General features: G+C 47.5%; 1 protein-coding gene across 1 annotated transcript; it reads left to right on the top strand.

The window, feature by feature from the left end:
* Nucleotides 1-1,432: 1,432 nt before the first annotated feature.
* On the top strand, nt 1,433-23,174 carry SPP2 (secreted phosphoprotein 2). Its single transcript, XM_039234583.1, has 8 exons — nt 1,433-1,578; nt 1,704-1,828; nt 8,200-8,322; nt 9,423-9,530; nt 13,694-13,748; nt 14,471-14,521; nt 16,690-16,785; nt 23,069-23,174. Exons 1-7 carry the CDS (start codon nt 1,494-1,496, stop codon nt 16,773-16,775), a joined length of 633 nt encoding a protein of 210 aa, XP_039090514.1. The 5' UTR covers nt 1,433-1,493; the 3' UTR covers nt 16,776-16,785; nt 23,069-23,174.
* The last annotated feature ends 1,209 nt before the right edge of the window (nt 23,175-24,383 follow it).

Here is a 24,383-nt window from a genome sequence, read left to right as displayed (position 1 = left end):
TGTGCCAGCAGACTGCCTTTGAACTGGACTGCGCCTCTCTTTGCGTCTCTGGTCTGCTGGCCCACCTTGCAGATTTTGGACTTTCTAGCCTCCACCATTTTGTGAGCCTTTTCTTTAAAACAAATCTCTCTGTCCCTCTCTGTCTCTGTCTCTGTCTGCCTGCCTCTCTAAACACCTTGTCGGTTCTGTTTCTCTGGAGAACTCCAATTAACAATACACTTCAGGGGCACTTGGGTGACTCAGTTGGTTGAACATCCAACTTCAGCTCAGGTCATGATCTTGCAGTTCATGAGTTCGAGCCCTGCATCAGGCTCTGAGCTGTCAGCACGGCTGTTTCAGATTCTGTGTCTCTTTCTCTCTTCCCTTCCCTGCTAAAGTCTATCTCTCTGTCAAAAATAAATAAGCATTAAAAAATTTTTAAAAAACACACACTTTATATTTTACTATTTATGCCCATTTTACAGATGAGGAAGTTGAGGTTCAGAGGCATTGAGTACTGTGCACGAGGGTAGACACTTGATGCGTGTGGAGCCAAGATCCCAGGCTAGGCCTTCCTGAGCCACAGTGCAACATGGCTTCTCATGCATGAATACACACTACTAAGTATAAAGTATCTCTCATTTTTTAAAATATTTTTAAAAATGTACTTATTCTTGAGAGAGAGAGAGAGACAGAGCATGAGTCGGGGAGGGGCAGAGAGAGAGAGAGGGAGACACAGAATCAGAAGCAGGGTCCAGACTTCGAGATGTCAGCACAGAGCCTGACGTGGGGCTCGAACTCACGAGCCATAAGATCATGACCTGAGCTGAAGTCGGATGCTTAACCGACTGAGCCACCCAGGCGCCCCAGTATCTTTCGTTTTTAATATTCACCAGCTACATTGGACTCTTGTAGCATGTGAGGATCATCAACACGCAAACACCTTTTCCTCTAAGTGATGTGCAAAATTGTCCGTTAGCAGGAAGCTGTATCTTAGCTCGTGTCCTTGCCCGTCGCATTTAGCTCCTGTGTATTAAATTATCTCCTTTGCTTTCATACTTTCCAAAAACACCTTGAAATAGCCACACCACTTCCATATGCCATCAACCACAAGATCTTTAGGAACACGAGGGAGAGCCCCAAAGACACAGCACTTTAAAATTCACGGTTTTGCCGAAAACACGAAAACACCCCCTTTTTCTAAACGTGCAACTGAAAAAAAGAGACAAAGCAGCACATGCGGATGAAATTAAGACGGAAAAACAAACAGCACCCACAGGCGACCGGATCCTGATGTCTTTCGCCGTGGGCTAAAGTCCCCTGCTGAGGTCAGAACTTCAAAAGTAGCCTCAACCTGGACCGTTTCCATAGGAAACGCCAGCAGTAAATATTGACCCCAAGATCAATGGTTTCTGTTTAAGCTGCAGGCTGCTCCGGTCGGAGAGAGCAAGCCGGGTCACATTTGATCAAGAGCTGCTTTCTCAGACACATAGACACGATCTCGCTGCCTCTGAATGAAGATTCTTCCCCGAATGGAGCAGATAGGGATGAAGATACTGATTGTGCTTGTTCTTGGAATGAACTTGCCGTCTTGTGCAGGTAAGGAGCTCAGCGCCAGGCCCCACTGCCCTTAATGCCTCGGGCGCCATCCTGGCCAGAGGCGGGGGTGGGGTGGGGTGGGGGGGTCTTGTCTCACTGTGTCCCCCACATCCTTTCACGTCCAGGTTTTCCGGTGTATGACTATGACCCGTCCTCCTTGCGGGAAGCCCTCGGCGCGTCTGTGGCAAAAGTGAATGCCCAGTCCTTGAGTCCGTATCTGTTTCGAGCCTTCAGAAGCTCAGTCAAAAGAGTAAGTACAGGGGCGCCTGGGGGTAGCTCAGTCGGTTAAGCGTCCGACTTTGGCTCGGGTCATGATCTCACTGTTCATGAGTTCGAGCCCTGCATTGGGCTCTGTGCTGACAGCTCGGAGCCTGGGGCTGGTTTGGATTCTGTCTCCCTCTCTCTCCGTCCCTCCCCCACTCTTGCTCTGTCTCTCTCGCAAAAAATAAGTAACCATTAAAAATAATAAAAAAAGAGTAAGTGCACATTCTATCTTGATTCTTTCTACTGTTTTCTGTTCCTTTTTTTTTTTTAATCCTTTCATCTATTGGGTCCACTTTAAAATGTTTTCCAGTTTAAAAAGATAACAGCTAATCCTCGTTTTTGAACTTTTTTTCATGAGAAAGAGTTTAATTACAGTTCTTGTCATCAGACCCTCAAAGCCACTTTGGATGCTGGATCCCTCTGTAGCTTCCCCTCTGGCCTGGTTTCCTCCTTCCAGATGTTACCCTTCCCGCAGCCTGCTTCTCTATCCGGGTTCCTCTTGAGAGGTTTCATGAAGAATGGCTCCTTTATGGGAAATGAGGGGTTTTTTTTTTTTTTTTTTGGACCTCCTGCTCCTCATCCTTAGACGAAATAAATTCCGCCTTTTGAGCCAAAGAAATCCCACCTTCTTCTGTGAATTTGGTAGTGGTCTGCGTCCTGTTAGCTTTGGGAAATGGGGAAGACAGGAGTTTTCTTGGGCTTCCGATCACTCAGTCTGTGATCAGCGAAGAAAGAAATGCGGAAAGATGCCTCAACGCCTGGACAGCAAGTCCCCTTCCCCCCCTCTGTCCCCAGTGACTTCCTGGCCTACTTATGGTCGTGGGCTGGGTGGGAACAGAAGTCCCCCCAGGCACTGGGTGCTAAGATGGGAGGTGGGGGAGGGTCTGTAAAGTCACGGGTCGGGTGGTAAGAATGAGAGCTCCGTGCAGCCAGGCCACAGGGCACCGGGGCAGAGAGGCAGCCAGGAGTGTAGGCAGCGGCTACACCCCCTCAGGGGCCCAAGGCCTTTGCTTTCTTTCTGCCTGCAGCTCGCCTAGCCCTCTCCAGCGGGGACTGGGTACCGCCTCAGCTCACAAGTACCTTGTTCTCTCTCCTGCTGTGAAAAGCACACGGCTTTCCTAGCCCCATGTTCGAATACAGCACATCCATCCTGACCCTTGTTCTGAAACGGGCTCGGTTTCTCAAGTCCAGATTCCCAGGAAATTAAGTGAATTGTCTCAGTTATGTTTTCTAATTGGGCCATAGGTCATGAAGGTGATGGGCTGTGTTTTAGCTAAATGCCCAGGCGTCAGGGCCCGGAGTGGGGTTCGGGGACACTGGGAGACAGGTCAGCTGCCAGGCTGCCAGGTGCATTCCTTCTGGAAGAGTAAGGATCAGAATCAAGGACGCCCCTTTTGCACACTGGCTGCGTTGGCTTCCATCTTTCGCATTTAACGAAATCTGCTTGTGGTGTGAGGGCATCAGCGTCCTCTGGCTGAGCTTACAGATACAAGGTTTCAATTTACCTGTAATCTGGCTGATACTCACTTCAGAACAAAGTTAGTGGCTCGGTAAGTGAACAGGAGTGTGAGGGTGGGGCCTGACACCGTGGAAATCTGGCCTGCAGGGACGGGTGGGGTGAGGTGCGCCTCCCCAGGGCACATTCTAGCATGTGCGCCATCTTGTATCAGACACGTGAGTCAGACACAGGTGCACCTGCAAACCACACCCACGCATGCGTCCCCGTGATGCTTGGTGATTTCGTTCACAGGCGACGCCTTTCCTCTCCGGCTCTTCCCTCTGGAAATCTGCCTATTCTTCTTCTCATCAGCCTTTTCGGATTACTAAGCATGTGAAACAATAAAAACAGCAAACATTTGTAACTTTTGATCTCCTAGTTTCACTCTAGGAATATATCCAAAGGATGAAGTGGCTCAGTCGTGTTGATGTACGTGTGGGGGTTTTGGGGTCCCGGTCAGGGACTCAGGGAGGAGGGTCAGGTCCTGCTACTGTATTCCTGAGTTTGCCTCCTATGCCCGGAGGCTCTGGACCCCGCGCGTCAGCATGGCCGGAGCCGGGACGCCTCCTGATGTTGGGGAGGGAAGGTCGAGTAATTAGGTCTCAGGCTCCAGGGTGGCGACCACATTCTTCAGTGTTCTCCGCGTCATTCTCATGTTCATTAGGGGTTAAGAACCCTTGGGTTTCATCAGTGGACCTGGGTCAAATATTCTTGCAATTGCTTCAAAATGACTTGGGTCCACATTTTTAAAAGATGGGAAAAGACAAGACAATGTGCTCTGACATCGACACTGGACTTGCTCAGATCCTTCCGTCAGGATCACGGGCGGGGGAGGAAGGTGGACATGGGCCCTGTGCTGGGGAAAATAACAGAATTCGGGTTCCGCTGGGGACGGAGCAGAGGGTGGGAAAGACGGAGGATGGGATGTACCACTACATGAACAAATGAAGTTCGTTTCGGAGGGCGGGGCGCACTGCGGGGAAAGCAGAACAGGCAGAGGAAGGGGTGGCCGGGCCGCGGCCGGGGCAGCCGTCACATGGGGCAGAAGACTCAGTGACAAGAACCTCCAGCCATGGGGGGGATCGTGGGGGGGGGATCTAGGGGGCTGAAGGCCTTGAGAGAGGGTCCGGCAGGGCCAAGTGAGCTCGGAGAGGTGGGCCTGATTTGGGACATTCCCAGAGCATGACTTTGAGAAGTCCAAAGTCTGTTTTAAGGACAACGGAAGATGCACAAACGCGCAGGCAGATCTTCGCGCTTGGGAAGACTCTCTCCAGCTGCCGCGTGTGGACTGGGGAGCCAGGGAGGGGGCCGAGCCCCCCGCCACAGGGAGCAGGTGGTGATGGAGGGCAGCTGAGGTGACAAGGGACAACTAAGCCTGGGGTGGGTGCGGGAGGGTGGGGGTGCCTGGGTTCCGGGGCAGATGGCAGCAAAGCCACGGAAGGTTTGGGATCCTTGGATGTCTGTGCCCCTTTCTGTCCATTTTTACCGTTCATCTTCTTTGCTTCCCCCCAACCCCTGCTTTTTCTTCTAAATAATTTTCTAAATTATTCTTAGCTTCGTACCTGATCTTTACTTTTTGTCCAATTGTAAGGATTAGTTTGAAAAACCTAAATGATCACCGTATTAGGCTTCTCCAGAGCAGAACCAATTGTGTGTGTGTGTGTGTGTGTGTGTGTGTGTGTGTATAGAGAAAGAAATGCGGGAGGAAAGAGAGAGTGAGTGAGATTTACCTTAAAGAATTGGCTTACGCTATGCGGATGGAGGTTTGGGAAATCCAGAATCTGCAGGGTGGGCTGGCAGGTGGTTGTGAAGTTCATGTCTGAGGGCAGGAGGCTGGCAGATTTCCTGCCTGCTCAGGAAAAAGACAATTTTTGCTCCATCCAGGCCTTCAACTGGTTGGTGAGGCCCACCCACATTTAAGGAGGATGATCTGCTTTATTCAGATTCACCAATTTATTTAAAAACATTTTTAATGTTTATTTATATTTGAGAGAGGGAGAGAGAGCGAGCGAGCGAGAGAGCAAGTGAGCGAGGAGTGGAGTGGCAGAGAGAGAGGGAGACACAGAATCTGAAGCAGGCTCTGGGCTCAGAGCCTAGCTGTCAGCACAGAGCCCGACCCACAAACTGAGATCATGACCTGAACCAAAGTCGGACTCTTAACCGGCTGAGCCAGCCAGGTGCCCCCCAAAGTCACCAATGTAAATGTCAATTGCATCCCAAACACACCTTCACGAAAATATCCAGAAAACATCCACGAAAATCACCAAAATATTTTTTGACCAAAAATCCAGGCATTGTGGCTCCGTTAAGTTGACACATAAAGTGAACCATTATAATCACCAAAAGGAATTGTCATGGACTTTTATTGCTTATATACTTTTACTTCTGTTTGGAATGAAACCCCCAAATATTCTCATTATACAAAGTCAGAAAATACAACAAGAAAGAAAAAAACAAAATTACTATCTATTATCCATTCCTCTGAGACACCCACTGTGAACATGTGGGAGAATGCCTTGCTGGACCTTTTTCACGTATTGGAATAAAATATATTTTCTTTAAAGACAAACAGGAGCGTAGTGTAACAGTTGTGAAGTCCCGTGATTTACTTCACTACAATTTAATCCAACAATGCTGGATCTTGGGTTTCCTCCAGTTGATTCCTTACCTTCAGACATTTAAGTTGTCTCGCCTTTTTTAAAACAACACAGAGAGGAAAAGTCACTGGTTGAAACTGAGTTTCCACGAAAAGGCAAAATCATTAGGCTTTTCTTCTTATTCTGAACAGAGTGCGTACAAGTGCTTAAAGATGGAAAAAAAAAAAAAGGTTGCAAACTTATCTCAGAGTTCAAGAAAATTATTTGTATTCGAAAATTTCCACATGTTCCTCTTTTCAACCCAGGCTTTGTGACTCCAGTTTGCTCTCACTGGGTCGCTTTCAGGGAAACTGCTGACGTGTGATGTGGGGGAAGGGCCCCACCAATGGTCTCCAGCTGAATAGGGTTCTTTCTTTATGAGACTGATTTATTATCCAATGTTTTAAAATTATGAGTAAATGAAGTGGTAAATATTGTGGATGTTTAGTGTTACTTCTTTCCAGAAAAATCTACTTCTACGAGCATGCCTCACCCAGTGTTATAAGGAGATATGAAAGAGGCGCCTGGGTGGCTCAGTGGGTTAAGCATCCGACTTCAGCTCAGGTCGTGATCTCACAGTTTGTGAGTTCGAGCCCCGTGTCAGGCTCTGTGCTGACAGCTCAGAGCCTGGAGCCTGCTTGGGATTCTGTGTCTCCCTCTCTCTCTGCTCCTCCCCCACTTGCGCTTTCTCTCTGTCAAAAATAAATGAACATTTTAAAAAAGTTAAAAGAAAGGAATAGACATGAAGGTCCCCCATCCCAGGCTGGGAGTTTGTCACTTATTACCAAACAAAATGTTCTGCGGGTTCCGGCTCTTTTCTACCTGTGAGCGGTCCGGGCTCTCACTGAGACCTCTCCCCACCTTCTTCTCACTGGACTGAAAGGGACTTGAGGTTTGGAGCCTGGGTGTGTGGCCAGGTACTGGGCCGTGGCAGCTCCTGTCCGGCCTCCCGGCTGCCATCTTCTTCCCGCCCCTCCCCCTTGTGTGATTCACATCTTAGCCCTTAAATCCTTCTGAGACCTTTCTATTGCAATGAGAATGAAATCTAAACACCGTCCCATGGGCAGCAGGAGCATAAATTACCAGACACCCCCCGCCCCCATCTCTCACACATCATCGTGTAGGGTTCCCCTCTTGCTCATTTTGCTTCGGCCACAACCGCTGGACTTGTTCTGCCCCAGGACATTGGCTCTGCCTTTTCCACACGCGATGAGCTCTTTCCCATTCTATAAGCCTCAGCGGAAAATATTTCTTCCTTGGGAGGATTTCTCTGGCATGCTGTCCCCAATACTTCCTCCTCTCCACCCCATCACCATGTTGCTTTTTCCCTCATGACACCATAACCATCCACAGCCACCTCGCTTAGCTTCCTTTATCGTGTTTACTGTGTGGCGCTTAAACTGCCATCCAGGCTGCACGGAATCCTCCCTGCTCTGCCTGTGGCGCTGGGCACACAGTGGAGACTCCCTGAGTCCTGAGACTTCTGTGTCATCAGAACACTGCAATTCGTCAGGGAGTTTGGAAGTTTCTCACTTGTCTATAAAGTCACCATACACACTAAACACGTCCTGAGCCATGGCTCCTCGTCTACCATGCGCATTTTCTCCTTACGGCACGTCCAGGCCTCTGCGTTTGGGAGCCCTGGACGGCTCTCTTAAGTCTACACCCAGGGGCCATTTCAAACAGCAAAATCACCAGTAGAAAACACAGAAATGAGAAAAACTGGGCCCGAAAAAGACCAGGAAAGTGACGCTAGCCTACAGCATGATGGCAGAAACCAGAAGGCAGAGAGCTGCCTTGACTGATCTCAGCTGGGAACGTGTGCACAGGGCACCTCAAGTTCTTTGCCCCTCCGCGCATGCCTGTGGATGGCAGCAAAGGGACTCCGAACTTTGATTTTGGGGTTATAAATAAATTTTTGTGAGTAGGCAAATTGGCAAAAATGGAGTCCGCCATGAGGATCAATTATAAATGGAAATCATCATAAGCAATGTTGACCTTGGATTTTGAACGCCTAAGTTCTGACTCCATTTTTTTTTTTTTAATGAAGTATTATGTGCCTTTGGAAAAACATCTCTTCTTCTGGTCTTGGACTGAGGGCCTGGAACTGGGAGATTCCACAGAGGGTCTGTAACTTTTTCTTACTGTGCAGGGAGGAACATTTGTAGCGTCATAAGCCTCAGAAGCTCACCAATGGCAAACTGATGCTTTGTGTCTGTGAAGGTCTATGTCCTGGAGCAGGACAGCTTGAACATGGACCTGGAGTTCGGCATTCGGGAGACCACATGCAGGAGAGATTCTGGAGCAGACCCTTCTACCTGTGACTTCCAAAGGGGCTACTACGCGGTAAGCGGGGCAGGAAACGCCGAATCCCAGAAATTAACATGCAGAAGCGCCTCATGTCTTCCATGACCCGGGGCTGTGCCCAGTCATACGGATGCTCTGGTCTCCAGGCACACGGGGCGGGGGCTCTAACTGTGTCCGTGCTGTGTTCCCTGCGCAGGGGCAGTGCGACTCAGCGGTTGAGGGCTTGAGCTCTGGACTCCATGGTCTTGAGTGATCTTGGCAAATTATGTAACCCCTGCTGCCTCAGTTTCCTGCTCTTTGAAATGGGTACAATGATGGTTCCGGGCTAAGTGAATACAAAGAGGCCAGTCCCAAAGGCAAATTCCAGAGATATTTTAAATTCCATCTTAAACTAATCTAACACTGTTCTTGGCATGAGCCACGCTATTTTGTAGCTGACCATTGTATAATAGGTCAACTGGCTCTGGTTCTATTGAACCATGTCATGTTCAATTTTGTTTGCCTGGTGACCAGACTGCGGTCCAACAGTAGGTTACCACCTGTGGGCAGGAGTCTGGGGTAGCAGGCCAATACCACCACGCCAGCTCTCCATCTCCAAGGTGCCTGCCTGCAGACGTAGGAGTTCTCAGGGTTTTGTGAGTTTATGAGTTTGTTACTTTATGTCAGAGTCGCTTTGCAACAATGTAAACTCTAAAAAGGAAATCCTTTATTTTGCTACGTATTTCATGAGACTTTCCTCTGTGACTGTTGGACAAAGGGCTCAAACCCAAGTGTCACAGCATCTGCTCCTAACGGACCCTGAGGCCAAAGGAGAGGAGAACACAGTCCTTGGGTCCTTCCGGCTTCCTTGTGTTCCAGTGGGAAACTTCGGGGCAGCCCGCTTAGTGCTCACAGAGGTGGTGTTTGCTCTCCAGGGGAACTCAAGATACACCACACTCCTAACAGCCCATCTTGAGATATTTCATTTGTGTAGGCTTCGCTCCTGAGAGATTTTCATTTCGGAAACGCGAGGTGCCTCTGAATTTCCCCCTTCTGTTTGTGTCCTTCCATCAGGCATTACAGCATTGACTGATCTCTGAGACAGGCCCCAACCCTTCCTACGAGCTGCTGAGGATGCAACTCTCTGTTTTCCCTTCCAGCCGGCAGCTGTTTGCAGAAGCACAGTGCGCATGTCTGCCGAGCAGGTGCACGACGTGTGGGTTCACTGCCGCTGGTCATCCAGTTCTGAGTCTAACAGCAGCGAAGAGGTAGGACCAGGGGCTGGTGTCTCCCGGGATGGCACCTGGGAGGCTCTGTGTGGGTCTGTGACCAGCAGACCCATGTGATAGACTCACCAGAATATCGCCCAGGAACGGGCAAGCCCAGCTCTGCTTGCTTGGCTGGCGTCTCCCGAACTTCCCAGACTCTCTCTCTCTCTCTCTGTTTCCCAGAGATTTGGAAACAGAGAGCTTAAGGCAACAGTTGGCAAATCTTTAAAGTTTTAGAACCAAGTATGCAGCTCACTGGCACTATGTTTAGTGGAGGGAAGAGGAAGGGCAGTTTTGTCGTACTGGGTACTTAACTCCATGATGGGCCGGCCGCCTCTTCACCAGTGAGATGCCATCAGGAAAGACCGCCTGACAGCACTGTGAGAACTGAGTAAATTGGTGGAAAAGAAAGATCTGGTCCAGCGTCTGGTCCAGGAGAGATGCTGGACGTGGCTCCCGGAGTCTGCAACTCAACTGAAATTGATTTGGTTTCAGGATCTATTTCCTGGGTGTTAGGATGGGATGAAGGGCTTCTTTTTTTTTTTTTTTAATTTTTAAAAAATGTTTATTTTTGACACAGAGAGAGACAGAACATGAGCGGGGGGAGGGCAGAGAGAGAGGGAAACACATAATCCAAACCAGGCTCCAGGCTCTGAACTGTCCACACAGAGCCCGACGCAGGGCTCAAACCCACAAACCGTGAGATCATGACCTGAGCCAAAGTCGGACGCTTAACCGACTGAGCCACCCAGGCGCCCCAAAGGGCTTCCTTTTCTAGACTCCAGTGGAAGGTCTAGGAAGTCTGATGTGTTTTTGAGCTGACACACTCATGTGTCGTGGCCCGGCCAACCCAGAAATGACAAGGACCCAGCACAGCATTTCACAGGCATTTTGTTCGTATTAATTTTGTGGCTTATATGGGAGCAGCTAGGGAGAGAGTGAGGAGTGAGACAAGCAAGTCCCGACCCGTGTGGAGTTTGTAGACGAGTAAATGGGGGGGGGGGGGGGTCCGTGCAGCAGGGCTGGTCCTGACCACCAGGCGAGCATTTGGAGACATAGGTTGAGAGGACACAATATCGTCAGGGGCAGGGAGAGCTTCCCTGGGGAACTGACGTTCGCAGCAAGAATGTCCATCGGGGCAAAGGGGACAGGCGCTCAGCGGAGGGAGGAAAAGCGACTCCAAGCACAAGGGGACCATCAGGGGTTCTGTGACGTGCAAGAGAAGCTGGTGAGTTGGAACGGGCAGAAATCATCACAACCGTCATGAGCACAATACGGGCACAGACACATGAGGGTTGATCCGGAGAGGAAGGGATGGACCTCTGGGCTCGTGTCTAGGATCCCTGGCTTCATCCTAATGACAATGGCCCTATGGTCAGCTGAGACCAGGTGGGGACCCTAGGAGGCAGGCAGGACGGGTGAGGGAAGCCAGCAGCAGCTGGGAGTGAGTAGTGAGTGTTGAGAAATGGATTCTAGTTCATTCTATGGCCTTTAACACATGGAAATGAACTCAGTAACTGCCCCTCTCCATTAAATCCCTCTTCCATCACTGGTTTGGGAAGTCAGTTCTGATCACACAACCCACACATCTGTTGCAACTTTTTCATGGCATAGTGAAGACTGCCCACTTCTGCCAATCCAAGCTTTGTAAGAAGACTCTGACATTTCCTTAGGTGAGCCCCTGAAACAAGCAAGGTTGTGAAATAAACTCTCAGGTGGATGTCCTTCAAAGATTAAGAGGTCATAAAGAATGATGAGCAAATTAAAAAAAAAAAAGAATTCTTTAAATTAAAGAGTTCTGTAATTTGGAGGAAGAAAGAGAAAGCAGATGGAGATTTCAAGTAATTCCTGGAAACTCTGAAATAGATTTCTTATATGAAACAGGAAAAAAAATGAGAAAACAGCTTTTAACCATTTTCAGTGGAATAAGCAGTGATATTAGAAACATAAAAGAAACTAAACTAGGATGAATTTAGGCACCAGACAAAGAAATCATTGTTGGAAGTAGGAAATAGAAGAAATAAAAATGAAAAAAAAAATCCTGGGGTAATGAAAATGAAGATCATTTGAAAAGCATATGTAGTTTATAGAAACAATTCCAGGGAAAGGAATATGATGTGAAGAAAGGTGTAAACCATGGAGGATAAGACTGAAAATCCAAAATATGAAAACTAAGGATTTAGATCAAAGGGAAAATATCTCCCAAGGATATAATGAGAGACACCATAAATATTAGAAGTTTGGATTTTTCCCTTACATGATTTTAATAAGTATAAAAGCTGTAAGGAAATATGAGGAAATAAATGTCTAAGTTTGCTAATATTCTTCTCTCCTTAACCAAGTACATATTTGAATTGTGGGTAGTTTCTATGATTTTTTGTTAATTTTGAAGGAGAAATATAGAGAGGACAGAGGGTTCTGTGGCACCTGAGTGCATAGTCAACCACTTAATGGTTTAGCCACCGTCCAGAGTGTGATGCTAATTCCTGTAGGTTGATGAGGGAACTTGACTTTAGACAAACACTGATTTGGAGTAGTTGGGATGAGATTTGCCTATGGCTTCAGCCAGGAGACCCAGAAACAATCCAAAGGGAGAAACTGAGGAAGAGTAACTGAAATGGAATTCTGATCTCAGGGGATGAGAGGTGACAGGCATTTAACTTATTTACCGTGTTCCATCGCAAATGATAGAAACTCAACTACAACTCGCCTAAGCCAAAACGGGTAAGTCCCTGGATCACATTCCCAGAAAGGAAGGGGCGGAGTTGAACTCATGGACCAGTTCATTTAGGAATCTTCCATACCACCTTTGCCAGCTTCTCCCTCCCCCCCTCCCCCATCCCCACCACTTCCCCTCCCTTCTCTGCTTCCCTCTTTTACTGCAGATGAGCTTTTTCCTTTCAGCAAGGCCACACACTGCTCCAGATTCAGATCCTCTAACTTAGGGGGGGAAAGGCAGCATTTCTCTCTAGCCCTACTGGACATGCCTCTTGGCATGACTCCCATTGGCCTGGCTTAGGTCATGTATTCCCCAGACCATTTTTTTCAAGTTTATTTATTTATTTTCAGAGAGAGAGAGAGAGAGAGAGAGAGAGAGAGAAAGAGAGAATCCCAGGTAGGCTCTTTGCTGTGAACACAGAGCCCAACATGGTGCTTGATCCCATGAACCAGAGTTGATGACCTGAGCTGAAATCAAGAGTCGGACACTTAACTGACTGAGCCACGCAAGTCCCCTCCCTTTTCTTTTAATAACACCTTTACTGAGTTATAATCCCCATAGCATACAACTCACCCTTTTAATGTGTCCAATTCAGTGGCTTTTAGTATATTCATAAGGTTGTACAACCACCACCACTATCTAAGTCCAGAATGTTTTCATCAACTGAAAAAGAAATCTCATCCCTGTTAGCAGCCATTTCTGTGCTCCCCATTCCCCAGCCCCCAGCAATCACTCATCTGCCTTCTGGGTCTATGGATTTGCCTCTCTGGCCATTTCATACTAATGGAATTATACAGTATGTGTCCTTTGTAACTGGCTTACCTCACTAAGCATCATGTTCTGGAAGTTCAACCTGATGTATTGGTACTTCAGTCCTTTCTAGTGTTGAATAAGATGCTATTGTATGGATATACTACCTTTGATCTATCCATTCAGTACTTGATCAACATTTGGGTTATTTCTGCTATTATAAACAATGATGGTATGAGCATTGGTGTGCAAATTTTTGTGTGGATATATGTTGTTACGTATATGGACTTTCAGTGGCTTCGTGGAATCTACTTGTGCAAGACTTTTCCTAACTGAACACATTAGGGGAGCTTCATGCCCAGAAAACCCCCACATCTGATCTAAATGCAGCCTATTTGCAAGTCCATATGAAAGGTTCTGTATTTCTGCTTCCCAACATTTGGGAGCACATTCTGAGTCCAGTGGAAAGCTTTTCAGGCAATTTAAACTTCATGTAATTTGCTCTTTGCCATGTGCTTTCATAGACATACATCTTTGACACCACATCAAATTATTTAATACAATAAATTGCCTTATTTCATCAAAAATGAATTATGTGATACATCAGAATCCTCCTGATAATGTTTGCCTTTTTTACAATGTGTTTTTTCTCTTTCTCTTTTTCATGTGCTGAAATGACTTAAAATTGAGTTAGATGGGTTTTGGGGACATATTTGGTTCCTCTACATGGAGAAACAGCTATCTACTTGGTAAGTTGAGATATGTTCTTTTTAATGTTTTCCTTTCTTGAAACAACTTTATATTGTAATTCTCTGTTAATGAGTCATTAAAACTGGAAACACTATCCATACCTTTGAACAATTACAGTATTCCAGAAAATGAGCATCTTCTTTTATTTTGTTCCTTTCTTACCAGTAGGCAATAACGATACAACTTTTCATTAGGTATCCCTTTATGTTTATACAGAGATTTTCCATACATGATTCCATTTGAAGGCCCTGTGTGTCAAGCAGGCAGGGCAGAAGTTGGATTTTACCTTGAGAGGCCCCCTTAACTTGAACATGCTTATTTCCTTCTGGGTACATAGCCTGGGTTGTAGGACCCAAGTGTGCAACAATGTGTGGCTGGAAGGCCTGGACTAAAGCTCATCTCATTGATTGAGGGTGAATTCTGTCTTCCTGCAGCCATGTGATGAGAACTGACCATCCCTTTAAGAGTCTTGGTTGAGGGAGGGAGGGCCCTCCTTCCTTTCCTTTTTGCGTGGGCTCTCAGTTGAAGTGGGGTTGGGTTAGGGTTCAATGGGCTAGGAGCCATTTTTACTTTCCTGAGCCTTTTTCTTATTGGTGCTGATGGTGATCTTCCATTGTTTCCTTGCTTAAAAGGAGGCATATTCGGGGCATCGATAATAAAATCACAGAATATTCTGGAAATGGAGAAAGGGTCTTGCCTGATGACTGTTCTTGTACTACAGGTCTCATTCCTGACAAATCCAGAAGTGAACAGTTATATGAACGGTCACTTGGTAAGTGGTCCTACTTTTTTCCATGCGACACCAGCAGAGGCTTTTCGGATCAAGCCAGACTCTGTTGAAACCATTTCATAGTAGATTAACCCCAGAAATACAAAATATTTAAGTGCAAACGGAAAGAGCAGTACTGCACGAACTTGCTTTGTGAATCACTAAAAAGGTAAACATGAGGCATCAAAACTTACTTAAATGTTAGCAGGAATCAAAATATCACATCTGGTTGAGGACATTGGCATTGACCTTTCCTCCTGCCCCACTTTGGGGCATTTTCTGAAAAAGTGTAAACTCTCTTGAACCCCTCTTTGCCATCTGTTTTGAAAGGTGTTTGGGGGCCAGCAGATGAAGTGAATAAGACTGGAGTTCCTCTCTTTTACAGATCACTTTCCTCATTTAATCTTCTTGATAGCTCTGTGAGCCTGCTTTTATATAAGAGATGAGTGATAATTCGTGGTGTTAATTGTATATGCAAAATACTCTGTGCTAACTGGTTGACCCAGCTTTCTCTTTCACAACCATCCCAGGAGGCACTGCATTCCTTCCCATTTTGTGGACGAACAAACTGAGACTTAGTGAGTTTCTGTAGTTTGTCCAAGGCTACATTGCCAATGTAGGAGATGGATCTACAGACAGTACTTTATTTCTGATCTGTCAGACTCTAAAGCTTCTGTTTTTGCCAGTGCTGTTTTTGGGAAGAGTTGTGAAATTCACTTTATTTTGGATTTCTTCATTAAAATGAATACAGATATTAATATTTCATTAATATGTGTTTGATCCTCACTTGGCATACTGAAATTTATTTGAAGTGCCAAAGCTTACAACCTGAGGCTTGATTTAAAACAAGAAGTTTTAGACTCCCTCTGAGTTGTCTGGGAGAACATAAAATTATTTGAACAGCGTGACCATTGCTGAAGACATTTTTTTTGAATGCTTCTTTTTTTGGAATTGCCTTCAGAATCTATGGCCCATTCTTTCAAACTGCTGTAGCGGTGGACAGTGTGTGTCCTTGGATTTGATTTTGGAAATAGCCAAAATGAAAGTGACTAATCAGATTAATAACCAACTTGGGTACATTAGTTATATATTGTTGTGTGTCAAATCATCCCAAAACTCAGCAGCTGAAAGCAACAAATGTTTGTTATATCACAATCTTTGAAGGTCAGGAACCCAGAGGCAGCTCAGCTGCGTGGTTCTGACACAGCCCCTAATAAGGCTGCAGATAAGATATTGTCTGGGGCTGTGATCTCATTTGAAGGCTTGACTGGGTCTGAAGGATCCACTTCCAAGGTCACTCACATGGTTGTGAAGAGCCTCAGCTCTTCATGGGCTCTGGGACTGAGAGCTTAATTTCTCCCACTGTGGGCTTTCCCGTAGGGCTGTCTGAATGTCCTCAAAATGTGACAGCTGGCTTCCCCCAGAGACAATGATGAGAGGAAGAGAGAGGGAGAGAGAGGGAGAGAATAAAAGAGAGAAGGAGAGAATAAGCATGCCACAGAGCACTTGAGACAGAAGACATGGTCTTTTGTTACCTAATTTTGGAAGTTATATATCATCACTTCTGTGTATTTTATTAGTCACACAGGCCAACTCTGGTCCGGTGACCAAGTATGAAGTCCAGGAGGCCATCTTGGGGGAGGCTGGCTACGCATTGGGAAAATGCCATTTGGGACCAAAACTACTTTATGGATATAAATTGATGTGACTGATCCTTTTTGCACAGCTCAGAAGGTGATTCCAGAGCTGAATTTTAAAAACATTTTGGGCCTTGGGAATGTCATGGATACACGCGCCTGAGCATCTGTCTCTGAGATTTCTTTGAAGACAACAATTTAATTTATTCCACCAAATGTGTGTGACAAGCACTGGGCAGATCTCACGGAGGACTGAAAGACAAATGTGACAGTCCCTGCCCTCGAGGCTTACAGTAGTGGCCAGGACAGATCACACGCGCAGAGAAATATGCCTGGGTTCAGCTGTGATGCCTCGCAGGGGAGAGTGAGGGAGAGCCGGGTAAGGAAGATGGAGCTGTCCTGTCTTGGGCATCCCTCGGCAGTGTGGGTTGGCTCATGCCGGTCATGACCGTTTCCACTACTTATTGTCGTGGGGCCCATGTCATCTCACATGTTGGTGTGAATGACAGAGCCTATCCTTCCTTCTGTCTGTAGAAAGCCTGAGAAGGATCTTTCCTCCTGAGAATCGAGGGTACCCGTACAGGAGGCACAGAGCAAGAACAGACACTGGCTTTGAGTAACGGCCTCGAGGTAAGGGGACACGGCTGAAAACACGCATATTTAGAAATAGAAGCTGCTTGGAGCGAGCGCCTGGGCACTGCTGCCCCCAAACGTCTTACTCTGCTGCTCTGTTCTCACCCTCGCCTCCCCACCTCCTCGCCTCCTCCAAGCCTCTGCCCTTCAGGCGCCTCTTCCATCCCATGCACCTCGGGCTTTCTCCTGTGGCTTTTGTAATCATCACCTCTGGTGTGACCAAGTGTCCAGTTGAAGGGCAAACAGACAGACAGAACAGCCGTTCCTTTGATGCGTCCCCATCCCAGCAACTGCCCGCCCTCCTTGTCCGCTAAGCTCCTCGACTTCTCCATGGACTTTGGCTGCTGCCCACCCTGCTCACCTCTCATTCGCTTCTGCTCTTTGCATCCTGGATTTCCAACCCTCGGATCCATGAAATTGGATCCGCCTGCCTCTCCTCGATCGATAATTTAAATCCTGGTGACCATTTGTATTATCTCCTTAGCCCACTCTCTCCTCCTTCTACAGATTGTTCTATTATCTATTCCACTTGCCCGACTTCATCGATGATCTGCAATTACTTCCAAGCATACTTCTCTGACCGCACTCTATCCTGAGATCTGGGCCCGCTGGATGCAGTTGCTATGGTTACCTGTGGCCTCCCAGAACCCACCCAGCCTCCTCTTCCTGTCTTAATTGAGGGCAGCACCATCCACCTAATTTTCTCAAGCTCAAAATTTTAGAGCATCACTGATTCTTCTTTACTCTTTCTCTTCCCTCAACATTCACAGGGGTCCAGTCTTATTGATTTTGGCCACACATTTTCTCTGGTATTGGCTGATTATTTCCTCATTCTCACCATGGACCGGTGTGTGCATTCTTGACTCTGGCTCTGATCTTATGCTGTCCACCTTGCACCCTGTCCTCGGGCTTCTCTTGAAACATGGAGGAGATTCTGATCCTTTCCATGTAATCCCCTAATGCTCACTTCATGTATGGGGTAAAGCAGAGGTGTGCAAAAGACAGGCACTAAGCCAAAAGGAAGAGCAGCCTATTTGCCCCCAGTGCTGGGGGAGCTGAAGACCGAGCGCTGATGTACCAAACCAGCATCGAGTGCCATCGAGTCTCACGGGTTTATAAATTCCCAGTTACTGGGGAATCTGTACCTAAGTCTGTTTAAAGGTTCCCTTTAGTAAGGGGATATCAGGAAGTGGACGCTTAAAAGGAATCCCCAGGCACAATTACAGACATCGATTCAGTGCACATCTGCTTTTGCACACAGACACATGTTAATACCAAAGCTTGAGCTCTCACAGCTCAGTTTACACAGCACCGTAACCCTTCAGGATAAAGTCTGAACCCGTTAGCGTGGCCCAAAGGCCTTGGTGTTCTGGCCCGTGTCTGCTTCTCCAAGTCGGCCTCACCCCTCAGCTCAGCAGGACTGAAATATGCCCAGCCCGTCCTGCTGTGACCTCCACGTGGAACAGCCACCTGGCTGCTCGCCCCTCCCTGGGCAGGGCTCAGCTTGGTGTCCAGATGTCCCCTGGGAGGTCTACTCCTAACCCTTTAGGACATCCTCATCACGGGACCCCCCAGAAGGTGTCCACCTCCTCTCTGTGGCATCGTGCTGCGCCAGACCCCCCGGGGCACAGGGTGGAGGGCAATTCACTCGCTACAATTTCCATGTGCCCAGCACAGAGTCTGGCACACAGCAAGCTTCCAGCGGGTATTTTTGAGCAGATGATGGAATCCTGCACATTAGGTCCCTGAAATTGTTATTTTTAAAGAACATCGGTTGAGCCTAGTATAATTAATTTTTAACCACTGTAGTTTGAAGGCAGTCCACTGACGTTTTACTAAAATAGAAAGCAAATTTACCAGTGAGGCTGTATTGGATGAAAGATGCAAACGGTAGGTTTTCTTTTTAATCTCTGTGCTTCCTAAAAATAAACACCAACTTCATATGGAAATCAAGAAACTACTCATTATGAAGAAATGGACTCATCATATTCCTTTTTTATAAATTTAAATCATTTCCTTTTGCTTTATAGAGCATCCTTGGGGAAATATAGAATTCTCCATGAACTGGCTATATTTCATTTAATAATATGATGCTATTGGTCATATACACATACATGCACTGCGGTACAAACTCTTGATTTGATTTCCATAACAAAATTGATCACTTAGGAAATGTCTCTTTAAAGGCAGTGCAGGGGCGCCTGGGTGGCTCAGTCGGTTAAGCGTCCAACTTCAGCTCAGGTCATGATCTCACGGTTTGTGATTTTGAGCCCCGTGTTGGACTCTGTGCTGACAGCGTGGAGCCTGAAGCTTACCTCTGATTCTGTGTCTCCCTCTCTCTCTGCCCCTCCCCTGCTCACGCTCTGTCTGTCTGTCTCTCTCTCTCAAAAATAAATAAATGTTTAAAAAAATGAAAGGCAGTGCAGACGGAAGGGTCAATGTTGCTGCCCTCATTTGGACACTGACTTTGATTTAAGTCCCAGCCATGTCCCTGCCCTCCCATGACCTTTAGATTTCCCCGCTGCGCTCTGAATTTCCTAGAATCACAAAATGAGCCTGGGAAGGCCAGCACAGGGTCTGGGATCGGTGGACCTGGCTCCCAGTCTGCTCCGCCACCATGAACTGTGAGGCACTGCTCCACTCTCATAACTTCTTGGCTCATTTCTCTCAAAGGGATTTATTATTATTATTTTTGTATTTGTTTTTGTCCCTGCTGGACGGTGAACTCCTTGGTGAGGCATGGCCTCCTTATTCTTATTAATGATTTTAGTTCCTACCATAAACTTAAGGGCAATGTCTAGAACATCATAAATGTTCAATCAGATTGGAAGGAAGGAACACATGCATGAGCCAAACCAGGGTGACTATTTGCAAGCTGTGAGTGACATTTTTCGGGTGGGGAGCTCCCTGAAGACAGAGGCTTCGGTTCAGGTAGCCTGAGCCGTCAGACCCTGGTTCTGTGCCTGGAACAAAATAGGGGTCGAGTACATGTTTTCCTAATTTAATAAACACTGTCTAAGATTCTTTCAGGTTGCTAGAAAGTCATTTCATATATGGGAGTAGATAGTGAGAGGGAGCATTTAAACAAGAGCTTTGGAATCTTTTTCTTATTCGCTATTCAGGTTCCCACTCTCACACTGGAAAGGATCTCGCCAAGTGTCTTACCCTTGCTCGATCCTTAGTGCTAGAATAGTCCACGCCCTTTAATTACGCAGTGGCCCGATGATGGCAGACCACACTGAGTACACCCAGACCACAACAGCATGAGGAAGGCCTTTGCCTTTGTGTGGCCATGTCGATGTGTGCCAACCCTTGGAACTCTGCGTTCAAGGGCAGCGGAGGAGGCCATTGCTAGTGAGACCTGTTGGGGACAGCTGCGTGATAGAAAGACTCAGTCTCAGGATTGTATCATTTTGCCCAACAAATGCTCAACACCCAAGAGTGCCTGCATCTGCGTTTGGACCCTTTATGTGCATTGCCTTTTATAAATCTTGCAACAACTCATATTGTCTCTGTTCTGTAGATGAAGAAGCAGAGGCATAGGAGGCTCTTGCTCTCAGATGTGGTATTGAGCCTGCGGTTTTAACTACTGATGTCTGGGTATCTCTCTTTTCCTGCCTGTGCTACTCTACCTCACGCCAACGTCTTCATGTTTGAGAAAATCCGTGAAAGGGCAACCCCCCCAAGGATTATTTATTGAAGATACATGTGTCAGGGGTGGGGTGAAGCCAGGTAGGCAGCAACTGTCTGGCAGGTAGACTAGTTGACTGGAAGTGTTAACACATACCTACCGATCATCAGCAAGGTGGGTGGGGAGACTCTACAACACGGGCCCCTAAGTGAGTAACTGAATGAGGTGTGAGACCCTTGAATGACAACTTCTTGTCATGATCTCCCATGGCTGCCCACCTCCTGGGGAAGCCAGATCCATCCCCCTGCCCCCTGCATCGGAGATGGAAAAGACCAGCCAGTGCTTGGGAAGTGGCAACCTGGCTATATGCTACTGTGTCCACTTACGCTCTGCTCTAACGCTCATTCATGGCACACACGTGACAATTCCTCCACCAAGTACGGTTGGTTCTCATTATCGTCGTAGTTATGATCTGTAAAGTTGGGCCAACGCTGAATAAGCAGATACTCAACCACTGTCCCTGTGGGAAGTACAGCGTGAGGTTCCTGTGAGTCTCTGGCCACCTTTTGTCAACCAGTCAGTGCACAGCCTTGTCGTATGTGTGTTTCTGCTTAAGGACACTTTCTTTACCACACACTATTGATTCACGTAGAACTCACGGCCAGTAGCATGTAACTTGTGCTCGAACCACATTTGTCTAACACACGTGCATTCTCCACGAGGCATGTCACAGCCCATGCTTAGCGGCACTAGCCAGCCCTTCTGCACTATGCGCGGGGGCCACCTTAAATAGCAAAATCACCACCAGAAAGCACAAAAATGCCAAAAACGTGGCTGAGAGAAGGACACTTGTTGACAGTCTGAGCTGCAATAAGGAGGCAGAGCGTTGTCTTGTTTGACCTTGGCCGACAACACGCATGTTGGGAGACTCTAGTTTTTGCCACCTGAGCATGTTGTAGAATGAATGTAAACCCTCCACGAGTATTGATCTGGGGGTTACAAAGGAATTTTAGTGAGCCGGTGAATTTCTGTGAATTCAGAGGATCTACTGAGCAACGGTCCCCACCCCTTGCTCATCCCTACCTTCTCTTTACTCTCTCGGGTTCTCTTCCCACTTGGCTTGAAAGGTGTAGTGTCTGTACTGCTGCCTCCTCTTTCTATTGGCTCCGCCCTGCTCTCTCTGCGCCTCTTGGGGCCTCCAGCCCCCTGACCTTCCCTGTGTCCACTGGACTTCATGGCTGCATTTAGTGCCTCTTTCCTGACTCTCCTTTCAGCCAAGACTTCTCTCCTGCATGGATCTCTCCTCTTCCTCATGCACCCCAAATGGTGGTGTCCCCCAGGCCTCAGCTCTTCTTTTATGCACTGTCTTCTCTTTCCTGGGTGATCCCGGGCACCCCCAGCACTGTGACGCCCATCTGTCCGGAAAGCATTCTGCCTGCCATGTCCACATTGCACCTCTGCGGTATTTCCATACTGTGCCTTAACCAACAGCATGCCAGACACCTCCATCTGTGTCTTCTGCCACATGCTCAAAGCACAGTTCTTCCCTTCGGGGCTGGTCTTTCTCTTGTAACCAACTCATCTTCCTGGTTACCTAGGTCTGAAACATAATTCTCCCAGACTTCCTCCCTGCTCTCCTACACCCAGTCACTGCTTTCTGCTGCCTCCTTCTGAAGGTCCCTGGCTCTGACCCTTCGCTGGCCTTGTGTGGTCGCGTCTTCCTGATGGTTTCATCTTGTTCCCTCAAGGTCACCTCCACATGTCACCAGAGTTATGTTAACACTGGTGGGGATGGGGGTCGAGTGGGACACAAGGAATCAGGCCCTCTGCACCATGGTGTGGCCAGATCTGTGTCCCTGTTCCTCTCTGCCTCCACCTCACACAGAAGAGTGTCATGGCTGATTATTTCCATGGGCCCCCAGTCTGGCTCCGATCTCCATTCCCAGACCCCTGGTGCCCTGCTACAGCACCCCACCCCCAGATTGTCCACAGGGTCTCCTGCACAAGATGAATGTCTGGAATTACATTTCTCATACTGTATTCTAGCCCCTTCTGGCTTCTCTACAGCTGGCAATTTCTTCCTTTCTTTCTCTCTCCCTTCCCTCCTTCCTTCCCCCCTCCTTCCTTCCCTTCCTCCTTCTTTCCCTTCCTTCCCTTTCCCTCTCCTCCCCTCCCTTCCCTCCTTCCCTCCCTTCCTCTCTTCCTTCCTTCCTTCCTTCCTTCCTTCCTTCCTTCCTTCCTTCCTTCTTTCCACTGAGGCTGCACCTTATTTATCTTTGTACCCCTAATACTGAATGAATACATACATGCTTATTGATCAGATGAACGGATGGCTGTAGCTGAGGCCTGTCTCCCCCTTCACTGGTTTGGGTGGCTCCCTTCCTTGCACCCTCTCTACTGCCTGCAGCTTTGCCTCAGAGCCCCTCTGGTCCTTCCTTTTTTGAGACTTGAGCTTCCTTTCTGGGGCTATGTCCCCTTCCCCCTGCAGGTGTCTCTCTCCTCTGCGCACTTAGTATGTTTGCTCCAGTTCCTAGCGCCATCTTGGATTTCCTTTGAATACATCAGGAGTGCTGGGTCCTGGGCCTCCTTGGGGAGAAGGAGGAGAGCATGCGACAGAATCTAATCCCTCCCCTCTTCTCTCTTTAACAGCAAAATGCATCAGAAGGAATAGAAGTTCCAGTGAAGAAAGATACTTCATGAACTGTGTAATTTTTCTTTTGATCAGTCCCAGTCCTTAATAAATGTCTTACTCTTCCTCTTTTTTCATTGTTTGAGTTTTTAAAAATAAATGGGCATAACTACCAAGTTTTTAGATAAGAAGCAATGACACGAAGAGATTAGTATTACCTAAGGATTTTAGGAGCTGAGGACTCACAAAGTGGCCATGCTTAGCCTAATTATGTCAAACACATGTTTTAGATCAATATGCAATGACTGTAAATTCCTTATTCTTATTTTTAAAATGTTTTTTAAATTTATTTCTGAGAGAGAGAGAGAGAGAGAGAGACAGCGTGAGCAGGGGAGGGTCAGAGCGAGAGGGAGACACAGAATCTGAAGCAGGCTCCAGGCTCTGAGTTGTCAGCACCTCAGAGCCCGATGCCGGGCTTGAACCCACATACCATGAGATCATGACCTGAGCCAAAGTTGGACGCTTAACCAACTGAGCCACCCAGGTGTCCCAATTCCTTATTCTTTTTTTTTTTTTTAAATATTTTTATTTATTTCTAGGAGAGAGAGACAGTGTGAGCAGGGGAGGGCCAGAGAGAGAGAGGGAGACACAGACTCTGAAATAGGCTCCAGGCTCTGAGCTGGCAGTCAGCACAGAGCCCGACGCGGGGCTCGAGCCCACGAACTGTGAGATCATGACCTAAGCGAAAGTCGGATGCTTAACCGACTAAGCCACCCAGGCGCCCCTCAATTCCTTATTCTTAAAAAGACAATCAGTCCCAGGCAGCTGGGCATCAAGGGTGTCTTTCCTTTTGTGACTTATGTTAATTTTAAATGTAAAATTTAGGGACGAAAAGGTGATTTAGGAATGAAAAGGCAAAGGCAGTCCCCTCCCTACCACCAAAATGCCCCTGTGGATTCTTTTTCTCTAGACTTCTCAGTCCAGGGTGTCAATATAGCAAAGCCAGCCTTCTGTCAAAGCAGGTATTGCCAGGAAAGAACCCAAGGACAGAGTCACTTAGCAATTGCTGCAGTAGGAGTCGCTCCTGGGGCCAGGCCCTCGTGGGGAGCCCTGAGAGGATCATAAGATGTGAGAATCTGCAAACCCAAATGCAGTGCCTCACCTGTGGGATTGAAGCCCTGTCAGGTTCCCCGGCTTTCCATGAGGACGTCACAAGCCCCTGAGGACTATTTCCTGGACTGGTACTACTCTAAGACGTTATTAGTCCTTCGCATCTTCATTTAGAAGCAACAGCCTTCTCCTGCTCCCGGGGCAAACTGCTCCTCTCCCTACAGC

This window comes from Hyaena hyaena, unplaced genomic scaffold, assembly GCF_003009895.1.
Source record: "Hyaena hyaena isolate Hyena2069 unplaced genomic scaffold, ASM300989v1 scaffold_86, whole genome shotgun sequence".
NCBI lineage: Eukaryota > Metazoa > Chordata > Mammalia > Carnivora > Hyaenidae > Hyaena > Hyaena hyaena.
This window is presented reverse-complemented; position numbering and strand designations above follow the sequence as displayed.

Bases quoted from the DNA above. Each gene is read 5' to 3' on its own strand.
- SPP2 (XM_039234583.1), top strand. From the start codon at position 1,494: ATGAAGATTCTTCCCCGAATGGAGCAGATAGGGATGAAGATACTGATT. The intron at 1,579-1,703 runs GTAAGGAGCTCA...TTTCACGTCCAG, and splicing joins GAACTTGCCGTCTTGTGCAG to GTTTTCCGGTGTATGACTAT. The intron at 13,749-14,470 runs GTAAGTTGAGAT...CTTGTACTACAG, and splicing joins GAGAAACAGCTATCTACTTG to GTCTCATTCCTGACAAATCC.